Source organism: Artemia franciscana, chromosome 7 (genome assembly GCF_032884065.1).
Source record: "Artemia franciscana chromosome 7, ASM3288406v1, whole genome shotgun sequence".
Lineage (NCBI taxonomy): Eukaryota > Metazoa > Arthropoda > Branchiopoda > Anostraca > Artemiidae > Artemia > Artemia franciscana.
Window position 1 is genome coordinate 46,608,155 of NC_088869.1, and position 19,025 is coordinate 46,627,179.

Genomic DNA, 19,025 nt, shown 5'->3' on the forward strand with positions numbered 1-19,025 from the left:
AGTTTTAATGTCGCTCCTTAATTTCATTTCAAAAAACTTGGTTTTTTATTTAATTTCTGAAAGTTTTTCGCATTAATGCATGTCTGATTTTGGCTCTCCGTACATAAATTATTAAAATGAAGTTTGCATATTAATTCTTTTTTTGGCTAAATGGCTTTCTCTTAGTTTTGATCAGACGATTTTGAGAAATAAGGGGTGGGGAAGGAGGCCTGGTTGCCCTCCAATTTTTCGGTTACTTAAAAAGGCAACTAGATCTTTTAATTTTTAACGAACGTTTTTATTAGTAAAAAATATACGTAACTTAAGAATTAACTTACGTAACAAACATTTATATTATTATATTTTTGATTATATATATATGAGGGGGTTGGTCCCCTCGTTAATACCTCGCTCTTCACACTAAATCTTGTTTTGTCCCAATTCTTTAAGAATGACCCCTGAATCAGACAGGCCGTAGAATAAATAGTTGAAATTACTTAAAAATTTTTTAGCATAAAGAGCGAAGTATTTATCTCCTCCTAAATACCTCGCTCTTTATGCTAAAGTATTTTTAGAACCCCTCATATGCGTAATAATCTCTGTTCGTTTTAACGCTTCTCCTTACTTTCAAGTGATAAAACTTTTTATGTTTATATTTTCATTGTTTTGTTTTTTTAATAGTAATGCTAGAAAATCCTGCACCCTTTTCATTGATTTTCTCTTCCCCCATGAAATATTATATTAATATAGGTGCCCTCCAATTTTTTCGGTCACTTAAAAAGGGCACTAGAACTTTTCATTTCCGTTAGAATGAGCCCTCTTGCAACACTCTAGGACCACTTGGTCGATACGATGACCCCTGGGGGAAAAAACAAAAACAAACAAACAAACAAATAAACACGCACCCGTGATTTGTCTTATGGCAAAAAATACAAAATTCCACATTTTTGTAGATTGGACCTTTAAATTTTTTCTATAGGGTTCTCTAATACGCTGAATGCGATGGTGTGATGTTCGTTAAGATCCTATGACTTTTAGGGGGTGTTACCCCCTATTTTCCAAAATAAGGCAAATTTTCTCAGGCTCGTAACTTTTGATGACAAAGACTAAATTCGATGAAACTTATGTATTTAAAATCAGCATAAAATTTCGATTCTTTTGATTTATCTTTTAGCATCGAAACTCCGTTTTTTAGAATTTCGTTTACTATTGAGCCGGGTCGCTCCTTACTACAGTTCGTTACCACGAACTGTTTGATTGAGTGCATTAATGCTATCAAAACTTCTAACTTCAAAAATGGTTCAATATTCAAGATTGGAGCCGCATTAATCGCCAGTTATTTATGTTAGAGAGTGACTCGCTACTTAATAAAATCGAGGTTCCATTCCATCTCCTTAGCCCCGACTGTAGTTCTTATCTTAGCGAGCATGGGATTGAAATTCAGATTACCAGTTATCATGCGGAAACGTTTTTCGATATGCAGAACTTATTGCGGTTCCAACTAGACGTGTCCGCCAAAAAAAAAACAGAAGTGGCTGATTGGTCAAAAGGCTCAAATCTTGTTTCAGCATCTGAATCAGCTAAGCTATGGCTCCGAATTTGGAATGAATATGATGGACCGTTTTCTGGTATAGTAAACAATTTGCGTTTAAGAACAAAAAAAATTGCAAGATCTCTCAAGGACCAAAAAATTATGTTGATACAAAAAAAATGTAGACAATATAGCGAGTGATCCTTCTCTTTTGTGGAAAAGTATTAAACGTTCCGAGCGGACCTCTGCTTGTAATATTTCTGAAATTAAGTGGATCGATTATTATAAAAGTGAGTTTTTGCCGTCTGATCCGTCAAGCGAAGGTTAATTTGAAAAAGAGCTTGACAGTATCTTGGCTAAATTCCAGCGGTCTACCTTTGCAGTTACTCCTTCTGATGTAAAGCGTGCTTTAAGAAAGATCAAGAAAAAATATCCACTGGTTTTGGTCTGGTCTTCGCAAAACATTTTGAAAATGTTAGTGATTTGCTTGTGCAGTACCTCTCGCTCTTGTTACAAATGTCAATTTCTTCAGGTATGGTACCACAACCGTTCTGCATTGTCTAGATCACTTCTACTCACAAAAAGGGAAAAAAGATCTTGAAGATTGTCAATCATACCAACCTATAACCGTTTCGTGTACATCGTTCAAAATTTTGAGTCTATTCTTCCCAGTGAAATTTCTCGTAAGCCTTTTGTTCCCCCGCATCAGTTTGGTTTCCAGAAAGAATTAAGTTGGGAGCATGCTCTTTATGCCCTTTTCAATTTTCTAGCTGATGTGGAAGGATCTGGTGATTTCCTTGTTCTTTGAGCACTTTACACAGCTAGAGCATTCGATTCGTGTATATTTGCTCAGATTTTATCAGAAACTATAAAAAGAGGAATTGATCCTTTTGTTATCAAATGTCTCCATTATATATGGTCATCGTAGAGCTAAAATAAAAGGGGGTTTGGATCTTTTCAATATTTTTAAGGGTATCAGACAGTGTGGTTTAATTTCCCCTGCTCTTTCTAATAGCTCAGTTTCTGCTGCTCAATGCTCTGTCGAGTGCATATGTATATACGATGGAATCGATGCTTCTTTGTTTACCTACCCTGATGATATTTTGAATCTAAGTCACACTTTTTTGGGAAGTAAGAGAACTTTTTTCAAAACTCCAGCATCAATATAAGGAAATCGGTCTGAATGTTAATGTCGATAAAACTGTGGCAATCGCGATACGACTTGAACTTTCTGAAACGTCTATTCTACTTTCTGATAGCCTTATTTATCTTGGTATGCCCATTGGAAGAAGTATTAAAGAAACTATTAATCTTGGAATTCAAAACCTCACTAAAAAAAAAAAAAAATCGAAACGCCTATGCTTCGATTGCGTCTAATACTACAAATCTTAGTCAGTTTCACCTTTCCAAACTTTACAACAGTCTAACTGTGCCCCATCTTATTGCTATGTCCCACATAATTGGAAACTATATGTGTCTTGAACAGTTTTTAGAAAGAACTAACAAAAATAAACTGAACATTTGGTTTATAATTATATTAATTAAAAAATTGTTGAAAACTCACCAAATCAAGATTTTGCTTCACTATAATTTTATTTTTATTCTTCGATGTTGTAAATATAAAAAAATGTTTGTAATGTAATTCATTTTCATTAAAGAGTGAATGACACAAGCGGCTTTAGACATTTACGGTTAGGCGAAAGGGAAGGGAGCAGCAGTCAAACTCCTGATTATAGTAATTTTTGTTCGTTTTAAGTTTGAATCGAATATTCTGTTTAGTTTTTAATCGTTTTAATATTATTTATTCATTTTATTAGTATTTGTTATCCTTATGGCCAACCGTCTGGGGCTACACGGAAAGCAGGTCGTCCTTGGCTGGGTTGGGAGGATGTCATAAATAAAGATTTAAAGGAAATGGGAACTTCCTGGGAGGGTGTAAAGAGGGAGGCTTTATATAGATTAGCCTGGAGGAGGATCTTGCGTAGCTGTGTTGGCCTCAGGTGGCTTGGTGCTGCAGTGAGTTATTAGTAGTAGTAGTATGTTTCTATCATTGCTTATTTTATTTCTGTTCGTTTTGGGTTTCATTTGTTCTTTATTAGAAATTTGTATTTGTTTTGAGTTTTAATTATTATAGGAATTTGTTTCTATTCGTGTTAAGTTCAATATTGCTCTTTATTTTTCTTTGAAAAACTTCGTTTTCAGAAAGTTTTCTTAATCAATTTCTATTCGTTTTTTATTGCCAAGGTTCTGTTACTGGTTAACATAATGAATATTTCTGCGGTTGTACATGTAATCCGGCGTAAGAATTTAAATATAAGATTCTAATTTATTAGATCTAACTGGGTCTTTTAAATTATTTTAACATTCCCCTTAACACTCTCTAAAAGTTTCGACCAAGTGCCTTGAACAGTTCCCAGGATATTGCAGATAAGCCCTTTTGAAAACCAAGATGCACAAAGTGTTGTTTTTTTATGGAACTCAACATCCCCCTTAACGTTCTCTTAAATTTTTTAAGTTAATGTACTTATCTACTACCGAGATAATAAAGAAGTTTCTGTTTAGTTCAACATCCCCTTTGACGTTTCCTGAAATTTTCAACTTAATTGCAGCTGCGCCCAGTAAGAATTGGATGCATATAGCGTCCGTAAGTTCAATATCTCCCTCAGTAACCTCGGAGTGTTTCAACTTGTTATACGTCCCTAACTACTCTAAAAATGTTGAAGATATGCCTATAAGGATCTGTCATATAGTGTCCTTTGATTTTGCTTAAAATATCCCTTAAAATTCTATGAAAGTTCCAATTTAATACCAATAGCTGTCCTGAGATCAATACAGATACGTTCACTTGGAGCTTTAATACAGAAATTGGATGCACTTGTAGCCTTTTGATATAGTACAACATCCCCTCAATATTCAATGAAACTTACAATTTAATAGCCTTAGCCATTCGTGAGATGTTGTAGATAACACCTTTAGACAGCACTATGCCATTTTGAAAAGCAGGGTGCCGTTAGGCTCTTCAGATTTAGTTTAATAGATTTAGTCGTAATTGTAGAAGTTGTAGTTGCATTTACAGTTACAGTCATGAGTTGTCACACTAATCATAATTTGTCGCGCTGGCAGTTATAAGTATTTGCAGTCGCAGTTGCAAGTAGCTGCATTAGCAGTCGAGTTGCATTCCATAGTTTAAATTCCTTGACTGGGACCAGTAGGGGCATGGTGATCCCAGAGGCATAGCTATTAGGCTTCGTGACTATTTTGAATGAAATGCCTTTTTGAGATTTCTATCAGTGTTAAAGAGGGCGTATAAAAGGACAAGAGGGGACCTGGTTTACATGCCTTCCTTTTTTCAATATCCCTCTCAACATGCCTTTAAAGCTTCAATCTAATACCCTTAGCCGTTCCTTACATACTGCTGTTGTGTCCAACTCTCCTGTGTTTTCATTTTGTTTGACACCCCCTCAACATTTTCTTAAAGTTTTACCTTAGTACGCTTAGACATTTTAGATTTTTGGGATCAAGCATGCCCCCTCCCCTAATAGCCAACCTTGTATAGAAACAATGGAACCTCTGTTTTGTAAAGTGGGTGATAAATAAATTATTATTATTATTATTATTATAACTTACAACAAAGGGGCTGTGGGGGTAAATGTCATCCCCGTAGGCATAGTTTTTTTTTTACTTTCGACTATTTAAAACAAGACAGATATTTCAAAGCTTTTATCAGATATCTTAGGGGGGAGAGCAGCTAAACTAGGAATGGGAGGGGACTGGTTGCCCTCCGACCATTTTATAACATCCTCCACTACATGTCCTGGAGGTTTAAACTTAATTTCCTTAGCTGTCCTAGAAATATTGCAGATACGCCTTTTTGATAGACTGGATTTTGATAGATCTTTTCATTTAGTTTGATATGCCCCTCAAGATTCCCTTTTAAGTTTCATTTTAGTACGCTTAGCCTTTCTGAACACACCCAGAATCAAACAACTCCCTTTTTCCTGATGAAAATTTTTTGTGTGATTAAGTCACAAAAAATCACTTTTTCACAGTTTTGATCAGTGATGAGGGTAGGAAACACCTAAAAAGGGCAAGGGAGCTGGCTGACCTCCAATAGCACTTCGACATCCTCTGAAATTTTCAACTTAATACCCTCGGCCGGTCCTTAGATACTGGTGGTAGCCCACCTGGTCAGAAGACCACCTGGTGTTCTGACTACCAGCATGCACACAGTGTGTTTATTGTTTTTGGCATTCATCTCAAAAGCTGTGGGGGGGGGGGTTATGTCATCCCCATAGGAATAGTTAATTGACCTTTTGACCATTTGAAACAAGATGGCTACTTCAAAATTTTGATTAAATTTTTTGGAGAGAGGGCAACAAAAAGGTTATGGGAGGGTAGCCAGCCGCCCAAACATTTCTCAGCATCCCCTCAAGATGTCCTGCAAGTTTCAATTAATACCCTCAGTCGTTCTTAAATATTAAAGCTCCTCCATTTCGATAAATTTGGTGAAAATAGTGCCTTTTGATTTAGTATAAGATACCCTTTGGCATTCTCCAAATTTTCACCTTAATACCCTTAACCTTTTCGGATGCACCAAAAACCTAACATATTCCTTTTCCCTAATGATAAATCCTACATATAAACATTGGGCAAATTGCCCAATTTACAATGCTTGCCCCGGATCTGCGGGGGAAAGGCATACCTGGAGGCATAGCTAATAGACCTTTTCACTAGTTTGAACAAAATGACAATTTCATAATTTTGATCAGTGTGGAGTAGAGAAGGTACCTAAAAGGGCAAGGCGGAGGGGGGGGGGGCTGGTTTTCTCCAATCTCTCTTCAACAACTCCAAAACTCACCTTGGAAGTTTTAACTTAATAACCTTAGTCGTTCCTTAGATATTGCTTATATTTCCTCTAAACAATCAGCAAGCACATAGTGCGTTTCGATTTTGTTGGGCATCCCTTTTAACATTTCACTAAGGTTTCATCTTAATACCCTAAGTCTTTTTGGAGACCCAGGATCAAACGGGCCCTCTTTTCCAATAAAAATCCCTATAAGTTAACAACGGACAACTTGCATAACTTACAGCCCTTGTCCCAGGGCTGAATCTTAGAAACTGTTGACTCTTAGAAAGGATACTAGAACTGAAGAAGTCTATGCGACCACCTCTTCCATAAAAAACCTTATATGTTAATAAAGGGCAACTTGCATAGCTTACAGCCCTTGAGCCGGTGACTGTGGGATTTTTGTCAATCTAGGAGGCATTTTTATTTGACCTTTGAACTATTTTTGAAGAAAACGGTCATCTCAAAATTTTTATCACATTCATTTGGGGGAAAAGAGCGTAAAAGGGGGGAGGTTCCCTCCGATCAATTTTGATTCTTAAAAGGGCGCTAGAACTTCCGATTTCCAATTGAATGGGCAGCCCTCCGAAGCTTATAAGACCGCAACTTGCATGTGAAGTGTCTCTGGGAAAAAAAATAATAATTCATTCAAGCCTTATGGCTCTTTACTATAGGCAACGCTACAGTGTTATCTGGCGATAAACAAACACCACCATGAAATGGCTTTCTGTTGAGGGAGGATATCCTGTAAAGTGAAGAGCAATATTTTTTGCTTTTTTTTTATATTTGTAACGTGTCCTCATGCCTACTTGTTTAATGACCACTGTATATCAAAATACGACTAGTCTTTATTTTTTTTTTAAACTAGTTTATTACTAATAATACCTGAAAAATATATTTACTATAAGCGACTTTGAATAGGGAAATTAGGAAAATACAAACCTCATCACGCAGGCATAATAATGATAATAATAATAACAACGGAATAATAATAACAAAAAGAACAAGAGATCCAAGATATTGGTGACAATATTTTCCCTTAATATAATCTTCCCTGTTATTTCTAACACCGGACAACAATGCGCAGACTATTAAGCGTTCGTTTTTTTTTTTTTTTTTTAACCTAAAAGGGATTTATTTTCATCATCATGCAAGTAAACAAGTCGGTTGGCATTTTCATCTGCTATTTCTTCAGGAAATCTCTCGACGTTCCATCGTCAGTAGGCTGAAATTGTTTGACCCATAAGAAATGAAGGCGCCTTATTGACGACGGTTCACTTACTGTAGGCTCTTACCTTATTCCTTTTTCTGCTATTTAGCCTCAGACATTTAAGAATGGCTTGGAGGAAGAGGTTTTCTGTAGGGACTACTTAACAGTTCTTCTTTTTATTCATCTTCTCAGATTCTAAATTATTTCTTTGTCTTTAATTCATAATTATAACAAAAACTATTTTTTAATTTATTATAAATATCCTCTGTTAACTACACACATAGATATGCAAAATTTTGGATGAATTGACATCACACCTATAAATCCATTAAGTACTTTGCGGCAATACTAGCCTAAAGTCTAGTTTTTCAGTGACCGTACATGAAAAAAAAACGAAGAGGGAACATTTACTAAAAAGAAAACATAGATATAGGCATATAATTAATAAAAATCAAGTTAACAACAAATTTTTAGTAAACAAAGAAACAACAAAGAATGACACTGGCAGCTTACCTATCCGAAGTAACTACTTCTTGGGATAGAACTTGGCATAAAGAAGGTGAAGAAGAAGATTAATGTTAATAGCAGCTTTCCCAAAAAGGTTGATTATTGTGGCACCTTCATACTGTTGCTGCAACAATTCCTAAGAAAAAAAGAAAAAAGGTTAAAATTAAACTGCATCTAACATACACGACACGCATCATTTAAAAGTAGTAAAAGGATATATGCATACGGCGGGGGAATAAGGGGAGCCCCCTTAGGAAAATATGTACTAAAGTGCTCTTCTTCTTTACTGTGGACACCCTCCCCAGTAAAATTCTTCTAAAGGTTATATCTGGGTGTAGCTATTAGTAAGAGCGGTTAGAGCTTTCATACCTGGCGAAGAGTAGATCCTTCTAAATATCGATAGCATGATAGAAATATTTTTTGACTAATTTTATTGCATGACTACAATTTATTTCATCACAATACTTATGCGTAATTATGGTGAACAAACCATTGCTACGGCCGGAAATTGCTATGACCCGGCCTCGTTTGTCTCCTTTTTTTAATATAATTAGAAAAATAATTATATAATAATATTATATATAATAATATTGTATATAATATATATATTATATAATATATAAATATTATATATATATAATAATATAATATAATAATATTGTAATTAGGTTATTGTCGATCCAGTAACCTTTTGAATGACCGTTTATAGTATAATTAAACTTCTTTTCTTTGCGTAGAATCCCTTCACAGGAGAATATTTTATGCAAACCCAAGTATCAATTTTGTTTTACAGTCTCTTGCAAAAAAAATTAAATTTTGTAAATGAATTTTGTGCTAATAGCTTTTGATCGGTATTTGCTGATTATATTCCACATTTTGGATATTTTGGGTCGACAAAAGCCGTCCAAATGTCAAAAAACATGGGAATCATAGAATCAAATCGGCTAAGTAAGTTAAGTAGAAGTCTTTTCATGAAATATCACAATTTAGTATTTGCTAAAACACTCAGTTTCAAACAGTTCGAGGTAACGAACTGTAGTAAGGATCGACCCGGCTCAATAGTAAACGAAACTCTAAAAAACGGAATTTCGATGCTAAAAGATATATCAAAAGAATCGGATTTTTATGCTGATTTCAAATATATAAGTTTTATCAAATTTAGTCTTTGTCATCAAAAGTTACGAGCCTGAGAAAATTTGCCTTATTTTGGAAAATAGGGGGAAACACCCCTTAAAAGTCATAGGATCGTAACGAAAATCACCATCGCATTCAGCGTATCAGAGAACCCTATAGAAGAAATGTCAAGGCCAATCTACAAAAATGTGGGATTTCGTATTTTTTGCCAGAAGACTAATTACGGGTGCGTGTTTATTTGTTTTTTTTCCAGGGGTCATCGTATCGACCAAGTGGTCCTAGATTCTTGCAAGAGGGCTCATTCTAACGGAAATGAAAAGTTCTAGTGCCCTTTTTAAGTGACCGAAAGAATTGGAGGGCACCTAGGCCACCTCCCACGCTCATTTTTTTCTCAAAGTCAACGAATCAAAATTTTGAGATAACCATTTTCTTCCAAATAGTCGAAAACCATAATAACTATGTCTTTGGGGATGACTTACCCCACACAGTCCCTGGGGGAGGAGCTGCAAGTTACTAACTTTGGACAATGTTTGCATACAGTAATGGTTATTGGGAAGTGTACCGACGTTTTCAGGGGGATTTTTTGTTTGGGTGTGGGGTTCAGGGGAGGGGGCTATATGGGAGGATCTTTCCTTGGAGGAATATTTCATGGGGGAAGAGAAATTCAATGAAAAGGGCGGAGGACTTTCTAGCATTACTATTCAAAAAAAAACAATGAAAATATAAACATGAAAAAGTTTTTTTCAATTGAAAGTAAGGAGAAGCATTAAAACTTAAAACGAACAGAGATTATTAAGTATATGAGGGGTTCTAAAAATACTTTAGCATAAAGAGCGAGGAATTTAGAAGGAGATAAATACTTCGCTCTTTATGCTAAATTATTTTTAGTAATTTCAACTATTTATTCTACGGCCTTTCTGATTCAGGGGTCATTCTTAAAACAATTGGGACAAAACTTAAGATTTAGTGTGAAGAGCGAGGTATTAACGAGGGGACAAACCCCTCATATATATAATCAAAAATATAAGAATATAAAAGTTTGTTACGTAAGTTAATTCTTAAGTTACGTATATTTTTTACTAAGAAAAACGTTCGTTAAAAATTAAAAGTTCTAGTTGCCTTTATAAGTAACCGAAAAATTGGAGGGCAACTAGGCCTCCTTCCCCACCCCTTATTTCTCAAAATCGTCTGATCAAAACTAAGAGAAAGCCATTTAGCCAAAAAAAGAATTAATATGCAAATTTCATTTAATAATTTATGTACGGAGAGCCAAAATCAGACATGCATTAATTCAAAAACTTTCAGAAATTAAATAAAAAAAACAAGTTTTTTGAAATGAATGTAAGGAGCGACATTAGAACTTAAAACGAACATAAATTACTCCTTATATGAAAGGGGCTTTTCCTCCTCGAAACCTCGCTCCTTGCGCTAAAGTTTGATTCTTTCTCGCAACTCTACTTTTTAAAACAACAAAAAACTTTAGCGTAAAGAGCGGGGTGTCGAGGAGGCAAAGCCCCTTTCATATAAGGAGTAATTTCTGTTCGTTTTAAGTTTTAATGTCGCTCCTTACTTTCATTTCAAAAAACGTGTTGTTGTTTTTTATTTAATACAACGCAAGAGCCTCAGATATAAGACTTTCATTTGTATTATGATTACAAAAGTTGCGACGTATATCAATTTTTGGGCAAGTCAAAACCATAGCATTTGAAAACTTTCCATACATTTAATTTGCAAAACTGAACGCTTCTAGCATACAAGCTAGGCCCTACAGGATTAAGTCTTTTACATCAAACTCGTCTCTCTAACCATTCTATTCAATTAAGAAACAAATAATAAACCCTTTCACATACTGTCCAATGGTCCACGTAGCGAAGATACAGATCTCCTGATTATCTGCCTTTGACTGGGAGAGCAATACCGGGCCAATCATCCGACACTTCCTGTGCCCCCCCCCCCACCTTCATTTGAAGGTCGGTAGACTCTGGCTGAACTTAACAGAGTCACACAACACACCGTCATTCCGAGCCAAATAATCAGCGACACCAAAGCTCAAACCTCTGCTGTAGAGGACACATAACTTCAAGTCTAACGCGGCTAGAAGGCTACAAGGCTAGCATTCACAAAAAAACTTTAAATGCTCATTTGTTCAGCATGACCTTCTACAATGTTTTCAATTAATTCTAAGAATCTGGCAGCTTATATATTAAAAATTCTTAATAGGTGGATTATTAGGGACTGATTATTCAACTTAAAATCTACAATCACCAGCTTGAAGAGCATCGATTTGGTTTTCAATAAGAACAAATGCAGAAAGGATTATATTCAAGTAGCCCTTCGACATTAAATATCTTGAAATTAATTCATGATGAGCAAGAACAACTGTTTACAAATAGATAGTTCGAAATCTCGGAAAGTGAACTTCTAGAGAACGTAATTATGTGTCGTGGCCACGGAAGACCAAGTATATCCAACGGCAACTAAGAGTGAACACTTAATTCAAGTTGAATGCTACATAAACTTCTTGATATTGCATAGAAACGTAATTTCTCTTATGCTGTTCTCCAAACACATAGGAATAAAGGGCGATGAAAAGAAGATGAGCCAGCTAAAGAGGGAGCTTCTTAATTGATTTATAGACCTTGACCTTTCAACGTATATCTAATAAGGATGCTGGAGAGTAGCTATTAGAGATAAAAGTTAGATGTATATACAAAATATCTGGGAAAACAAAACAGGATGTTACAAAACCATGGAAACTACATTCAGCACTAGACACTTATTCTTTGGTGAGTGAATATAGGCCATATATATATAGAGGCCAATATATATATATATATATATATATATATATATATATATATATAAATATATATATATATATATATATATATAAAATATAGGCCTATATAAATATAGGCCAAATGGGAATTCTTAGCATTAGCGTCACTGACATTGCAACACTACCCAGTAGAATTATTCACAACAAGATTAGATTTAGACATAGTTAAAATTGAATAAGAATAGAATTTAACTGAAAGGTCCAAGTTTCTTTGTATCCAAGGTGAAATTTTCTGAAAGTATGCAGAATCTTTAGATTTCAGAAACTTTCCTTTATTATAAAATACTTTAGACTGTGTTATTATCCGGAAAACACGATAGTTAAAATACTGCTTAAAAGAATACCCCTTCTAACGTTTTGCGAAAGCGGAGGGTTTATTTTTTTGGCTCAACGTACAGCAAAACTTAAAAAACTAAAAAATGCAGCTAAGATTTTTATTTCGGTATTTGGTATTTAATTTTTATAGTTTGGCGAGGTAATTGCAAGATGGTACTGTTTTTTTTTTACAGTTTTTTACAGGTACTGTTTCTTTTTACAGTTCATTACCATGAACTATTTGATTGGTGTAGTCTAGTTCATTTCCACTCGCCATTGACGGTAAATTCAGAGATACTAGAAAAAATACTATTTAGTCTGAACACGAGTTTTTCAATAAAAGCAGGAATTTTTTTTTAGCAAGGAAGGAGGAAGGCTTCTACTGACAATATCTAACACTTTTTAAATAAATATCTTCTGTTTTACATCTATAGCACGACAACCATTTTCTTGTTAGACAAAAGTCAATACATAGAATAACCACGTTTTCTATTTCATTGGATCTCCGTAATCTAGCAGGGGAAGAATCTAGAAGCAAATATAAATGCAGAAAACGTTTGTATTTGCTTCAACGAAATTAGAACTATTGCAATTTTTTTGACGATACGCATAAAAATATATCAGTCTGATAAATATAATCAGGCTTGAATATTAAGATACATCCAAAATCAAATCCCTTAAATAGAGCTTCCATTGTCAATTTTCTATTCTTTGACAGGAACAGAATTTCTTTTTCTACACAAAATGAAGATGTCAAACAAGCTTTGAGAATTAGGTATGGTGTCAACTGAGAAATAAAAAATTGCAATAATAGATGACAAATTCCAAACGAGTACAAATGAGGTGATGAATTGACTGACGGTAACAAAACTGTTTTGCCTGAAAGGACCGCCTTATTTTTCTCATACATATTGCAAATAGAAAGCTATCATAACATGAACATCTTCAGAAAATTCTTAACTGGAGGAAGAAGGGGGGGGGTAGGCAGCAAAATCAATTCATGTTGGAGAGCAAAGGCCTAAAAAAAATACATTTACTTGCCAGATGAACTTTCATAAACGCATAAAACGTACAAAAGTTCCAGGGAGCATCATAGAAACCATTAGAACGAAAGGGAGGTGAGGGGCAGCCCTCCTCCATACATGGTATATTCAACCTATTTAAATTAACATCAGTCAAATTGAACTGACTATCCTTCCTATAGATGTGTGCCTTCTATATCCAATTCCAATATCTTTATTTTTGTAATTATAAACTGAACAATTTTGCACAGGTTGCGCAATAGTAAAAATCTTTCAAAGTTCATATTTATTAATCAAAGGAAATTCTTTTTTTTTATTTGTAGGCTTAACATCTAATTTCATAGGAATTAGGACTAGAGGTTATTTCCTATCAAACAGTTCGTTGTAACGAACTGTAGTAAGGAGCAACCCGGCTCTATAGTCACCGAAACACTAAAAAATGGAATTTTGATACCAATGGTTACATCAAAAGAATTGGATTTTTATGCTGATTCGCTAAAGTTTGACTCTTTCTCACAACTCTACTTTTTAAAACAATAAAAAATTTAGCGTAAAGAGCGAGGCGTTGAGGAGGAGACGAACCCTTTCATATACGGAACAATTTCTGTTGGTTTTAAATTTTAAAGTCGTTTCTTACTTACAGTTAAAAAAAACTTGTTTTTTTTATGTAATTGCTAATAAGGACTGAATTTACGTGGCTTAAACAAGCAGCCTCAAAAAGAATTAATCAGGTAAAAAAAAAAAATCATCAATTAGTAGCCAACATGCAAACAAGTATTGTAGCAATAGGGCTTCAGTAGCAATGGGAAAGACCAATTTGTGAGCATAATGCTTTTTTACACAACGCTACCTGAATATCCAACTCAATTTCTTCAACATTCACTCCAAGATAGATGGCAGAGATTTTGAACTTCCCTGGTTCTTTTTCCAAAGGTTTGATTTCGAAAATGACTGACTTGACGTGCAGAGGCTCCAAGCCTTTAATTTCAATAAGTACACCCTTCTCTATGAGTTTCGTTGCTGTGTATTTAATAGAACGGTGGCTCTTCAGTGTCATCTGAAAAACCCCTCTCTTTTTCTTTACTGGTGGCGCTAAACCGCTCAAACATGTCTAGAAAGAAAATATTATATAATAGTCCTGCAACAACTTTGTGGGAGTGCAATAGCTCAAGAAAATTTTTTTCAGGAGTATAAAGAAAACGTTTGGGTACAATAGCCAGGACCAACATACAAAATGGGCTGCAGCCTAGGAGCACCTTAGGGCCTACTCAAAGTTTTCTTGAAATATTTTTCTTCTAGAACTAAAATGTTTCTTAACGTTGCACTACCACAACAATTACCTCATAAAAAGAAACTCATATTTTAAATAAATTAACCAAGACGCTTTATTCGAAACCCAATACTAGAATTACTAGATATGAGGAGTACCAATGTGAAGCTGTACGAATTGAGTAAAAAAGTCTTTGGGTTCGTTATTTGTTGTTCGTTATACCTTTTCTTCAATATTTGTAATTTGGAAGCCGTGTAGAATATTTCCTCGTGTTGATGCCTTCGCAAAATCTTCACTGGCACTCAAACACTAGCTTTAACCCCCCCCCCCACACAAAAGCGCCAAATAGCGGACTCGACTCTGACAGGAATTAATGTGTAGCCCAGAATTTGTTCGTACTTTTGATGCCCTCAATGCAATTCAAGATGATTCTGAACAGCAAGAGGGCTCTTGAATGGTATGCCGAGTGAAAGTTAGCACACCCTGACAAGCTGCCAAAAAACTACAATTTAGATTCCTTCAATTTTCCCGATTATGAGAATATTTTCTTAAATCTTATGTCAAACTATAACAATTGAGTTTGACATTTTATTAAAACCTAAATGTCAAAAACTTCTAGCATGCTCCACTACCTTCAAAGGATTTAACCAATAAGATTCCGATAATTTTTCGCACAAGTGCACTCTGTCTCGAGGAATTTACATATTCCCTTGTAGTGGATTGTTTTACGTGTTTTTAAGAATTTAAATTAACTTTAAATGAGTATTTTTTTTTCTTTTCCCTTTGTTTTTTGTAACGAATTGATCAGGTTTGCATTATGAATGTCCCAGTATTTACTAGAAACGGTATTTGTTCCATGAACTTAGGGTAAAGTGAAGGAACCTCAACAGAAAACAATTCTCAACACTCAATTAAACATAGTTTCAATTAATATTAAATTTACATAGTTTCTATATTATATTTACAGTATTGCTATAAAGGAAAATGTTATTCATTAGGACATTTTTTAGTTAGGAGATTAGGAGCCCTTTTCATCCATTTGGAGATTAGGTATAGTACATATACTTCATATTCAGCTGTAATTCGGGAGTGCGTCAAGAATTTGGTAGAAGTATAAATTTTGAATCTTTCTTCCTTATAGGTGTATATCGCAAAAGTAAATAATTCCGTGAAATATAAGAAGGACTAAGAAGCAATTAATCTGACCTTTCACGTCACTTAAAAATTGAAATTAAAGTGTGGAAAATATATGTGGATTATTAGGCAAAGCTTTGCTTGTTGTTCCATATTTCTATATTCTAGTTTTATTTGTAAAATTTTATTAGCATTTAAAGAAAATGTACATGTCGAGATTCGAGCATAGTACCACCAAAAGTGTTGTATTTCAAAATTTATGGACGTTCATAACTCGAGGGCCTGTAAATCATGTTATATTACCTATTTATTATATCTCAATTGCAGTAAGCTTTTGTTTTATTGGTCATGGACGATGTTTATTTATCCAGGGCTTGTCATAAAAAAGAAAAATATAAATACGAAACTGTAATAAGACATTCTCACACAAAGATGTGCTTTTGCTTACCTGCAGATACTGATTATAATAAGAGGCTTGATCCTTTATGCTCTTGGTTTTAACATCTAATCTTTCTTTGGCAATTCTCAATCTCTCAAGTTCAATGAGACGGGATCTTCTTTGCTTTCCATATCCTAGTATATCCCTCCCAAGCGATTCTAAAATAGCTGCAAAACCATTTTCTTTGGAAACCTTTCCCACCACTTCAAGCTTTTTCAAATTTCGGTATATACGCTCTTTGAGCTTGTCAAGCGGCAAGCTACAAAAACAAAAACCAATTAAGGGAAGAAAGAGAATACAGTAATACAACTTTGCATGGGAATTAAAAGGAGCCCAAATATAGGAAGGCTTTTCAGCAAAGGGACAGGGGCAGCCTGGTTTTCAATATTTAAGAAAACGGTTAACAAAAAGAACTTTGTGATTGCAGGACAACATTGTAGGTCTAACGGTTTTTGACGCAATTTGCCATACGCTTAGATAATGCCTGCATACAAGGAGGAACTTTCAAGATATTTTTTTAGTATTTTTGAATAGAAAGGCCTAAAAAGTTATTTTTCGAAATTTAGGGGGGGGGGATAAAATTGCCAATTTTAGTTTTTTTTTAACTGTCCACTGCTTATGCTTCTAAACAGGAGCGTCATTTTAAAAGAATGTAGGGAAGGGGGCCAAACTGTATTTTTTCAAATTGAGGAGGAGGGAGATATGATAGGAATTCGTGTTCAGAGATATGATTGCCCTGCTATTTTTTTATGATTTTTTTTTTTTAACGGCATAAAACGAATAGAAAAACTGCACATTCCACATACAGTTCCGATGAACACAGCCGACGAATGGCTTGTTCTCCTTTAAAGCTGAGAACATTTACAAATATTTGTTAAAATAATTGGATAAGAATCGGTTTTCACCTTTCGCAAATTGACATCCCTGGTCATAATAAAAAAAAGAATACAGAATAAGAAATACCGTAGGACAAAGCTAAAAAATAAAGGCTTCAAGGCACAACATTTCCTCCCCCAGATATGATCAGTGTATTAGCGTACTATATCAGCATAGTTGGTATAGTTGCATTTACATATGGTTTTACTATTGTTAATACTACTACTTTTTTTTTACATTTATTTAGGGTGGGTTAGCCTTTCACAGAGACAAAATAGGAGTGCTTTATCAACAAAAATAAAATGCACCTAACGGAAGGCAAAAAGATAGATTTATTACTTTCGTGAACACTTCTTACTTTGACCGAACTGTTCTCAGTTTGGTAAGATGATGAGAGTGCAACCATTCGGAGTATTCATCTGAATGCCTTTCCAACAAAGAAACCTTGCTTATAAACAATGCGCAACAATAAAGCATAATAAGTTTAAATTTTCATGGTGATTTTTGTTCAAACTAAAGGTGTTTACTCAAAATGTGTTTAAGTACTAGGAGTCATAAAACCATAAAAAAAAAAAAAAAAATAAAAACACAAAAATAAAGACATAAAGACTAATTACACTTGATGTGCAGGGTTAAGAGAATGTATTTTTAAAAACTATTGAAAAAAAATCACACTGTTTGTGAATCAAAGAAAACATAAATTGATATTTTGCAAATAACAGCTGCAATCAGACTCTTCAATATGTGTTTCTTAGTCTTATAAACAGTAAATAAAATTGAAGTGTCTGATTGTCTTATTTTATATTCCACTATTGAAAGCTGTTGAAAATGGCCGTTATGAAAAGCAATGATTGCCAAAAAAAACAGCCAAAAAGAAATCTCAAAACAATTTTTTTCTTATTTATTTTTCGATTTTTTTAAGACATTTATGTTTATAAGACAGATATTAAAAAGTCACCATTACAAGATTGACCATTGCTACTTCTATCCCAAGTGGTACAACTTAAAATATTCAAAATTGAATGGAAAATAACAAACATACTCAGAGCTAAATGGAAGAAAAAAAAATATTTAGGAGGATATAAATATACTATGATTCACAATGATGTCAATACAATTTAAATTAGGTTATTCTTTTTTAATTGATTTATCTTTTTCTCTTCGAGTTGAGATTACTATCGTTTATGTACCCAAAACATGATTGCACCCTGAAGTGTATTTGTACTAGCACAAAAGATCATTTGTGTTCCTTAATCTTGTACATTTGTACTATAACCATAACGGGAATATATCTTATGTATAGAGTTTTCTTTCTGTTTTCAATGGATTTATTCTCTTTTTTCTTTAATTAATTAATTTTTTTACTGTGGCATATTCACTGGTTTTCGTATAGGAAACCTCCTCAGTTTTTCTTCTTTGATTGCATTTTTTATTTTCCTTTTTTAGCTATCCTGTCTGCTGTGTAAGTAGTTAATTATTTACATTTGCATAAATGAACGAAGTTTTTTTTTTCATCTATCGAATGTCGGCTATACCGGATGACCATATACATTGTAAAAAGGATATTTAGACAGTCGGATTTGCAGTTACCCACGATTTGTTCGGGGGGTGGGGTGTGGTTAACAAAAAGCATCTTGTTTTTTTAGGAGATGGAATAAAAAAAAAAATAGATTTCATTTGACAGTTTGACTAAGAAGAACCCGGCATTTGTAAAATATAGGCTTTTGCCCCCAACGCACATCCTGGAGTCATATAATCATTGATCGGAATGGCGCGTAAAAAAATAAAACCTAGCCTACACAATTAGAAGTAACTTTATTAAATCCATTATAAGGGCGGTTATCAGCTATAAACAATGGATAAAACAGTATCAATAGCAGCACATGATGCATTCGGCTTAATATCACATAAATGAACATAACA

At 34.2% G+C, this 19,025-nt stretch overlaps 1 protein-coding gene across 1 annotated transcript in view; it reads right to left on the bottom strand.

The window, feature by feature from the left end:
• Window positions 1-7,988: 7,988 nt before the first annotated feature.
• The window catches only part of LOC136029378 (ras GTPase-activating-like protein IQGAP1), a 156,548-nt gene continuing 145,511 nt past the window's right edge, over window positions 7,989-19,025 (bottom strand). Inside the window, exons 22-24 of the mRNA XM_065707697.1 lie at window positions 16,236-16,485; window positions 14,234-14,494; window positions 7,989-8,209 (exon numbers count right to left, since the gene is read on the bottom strand). Coding sequence (XP_065563769.1) covers window positions 8,093-8,209; window positions 14,234-14,494; window positions 16,236-16,485 — 628 coding nt within the window. The 3' untranslated portion in view covers window positions 7,989-8,092. The remainder of the gene's footprint in view (window positions 8,210-14,233; window positions 14,495-16,235; window positions 16,486-19,025) is intronic.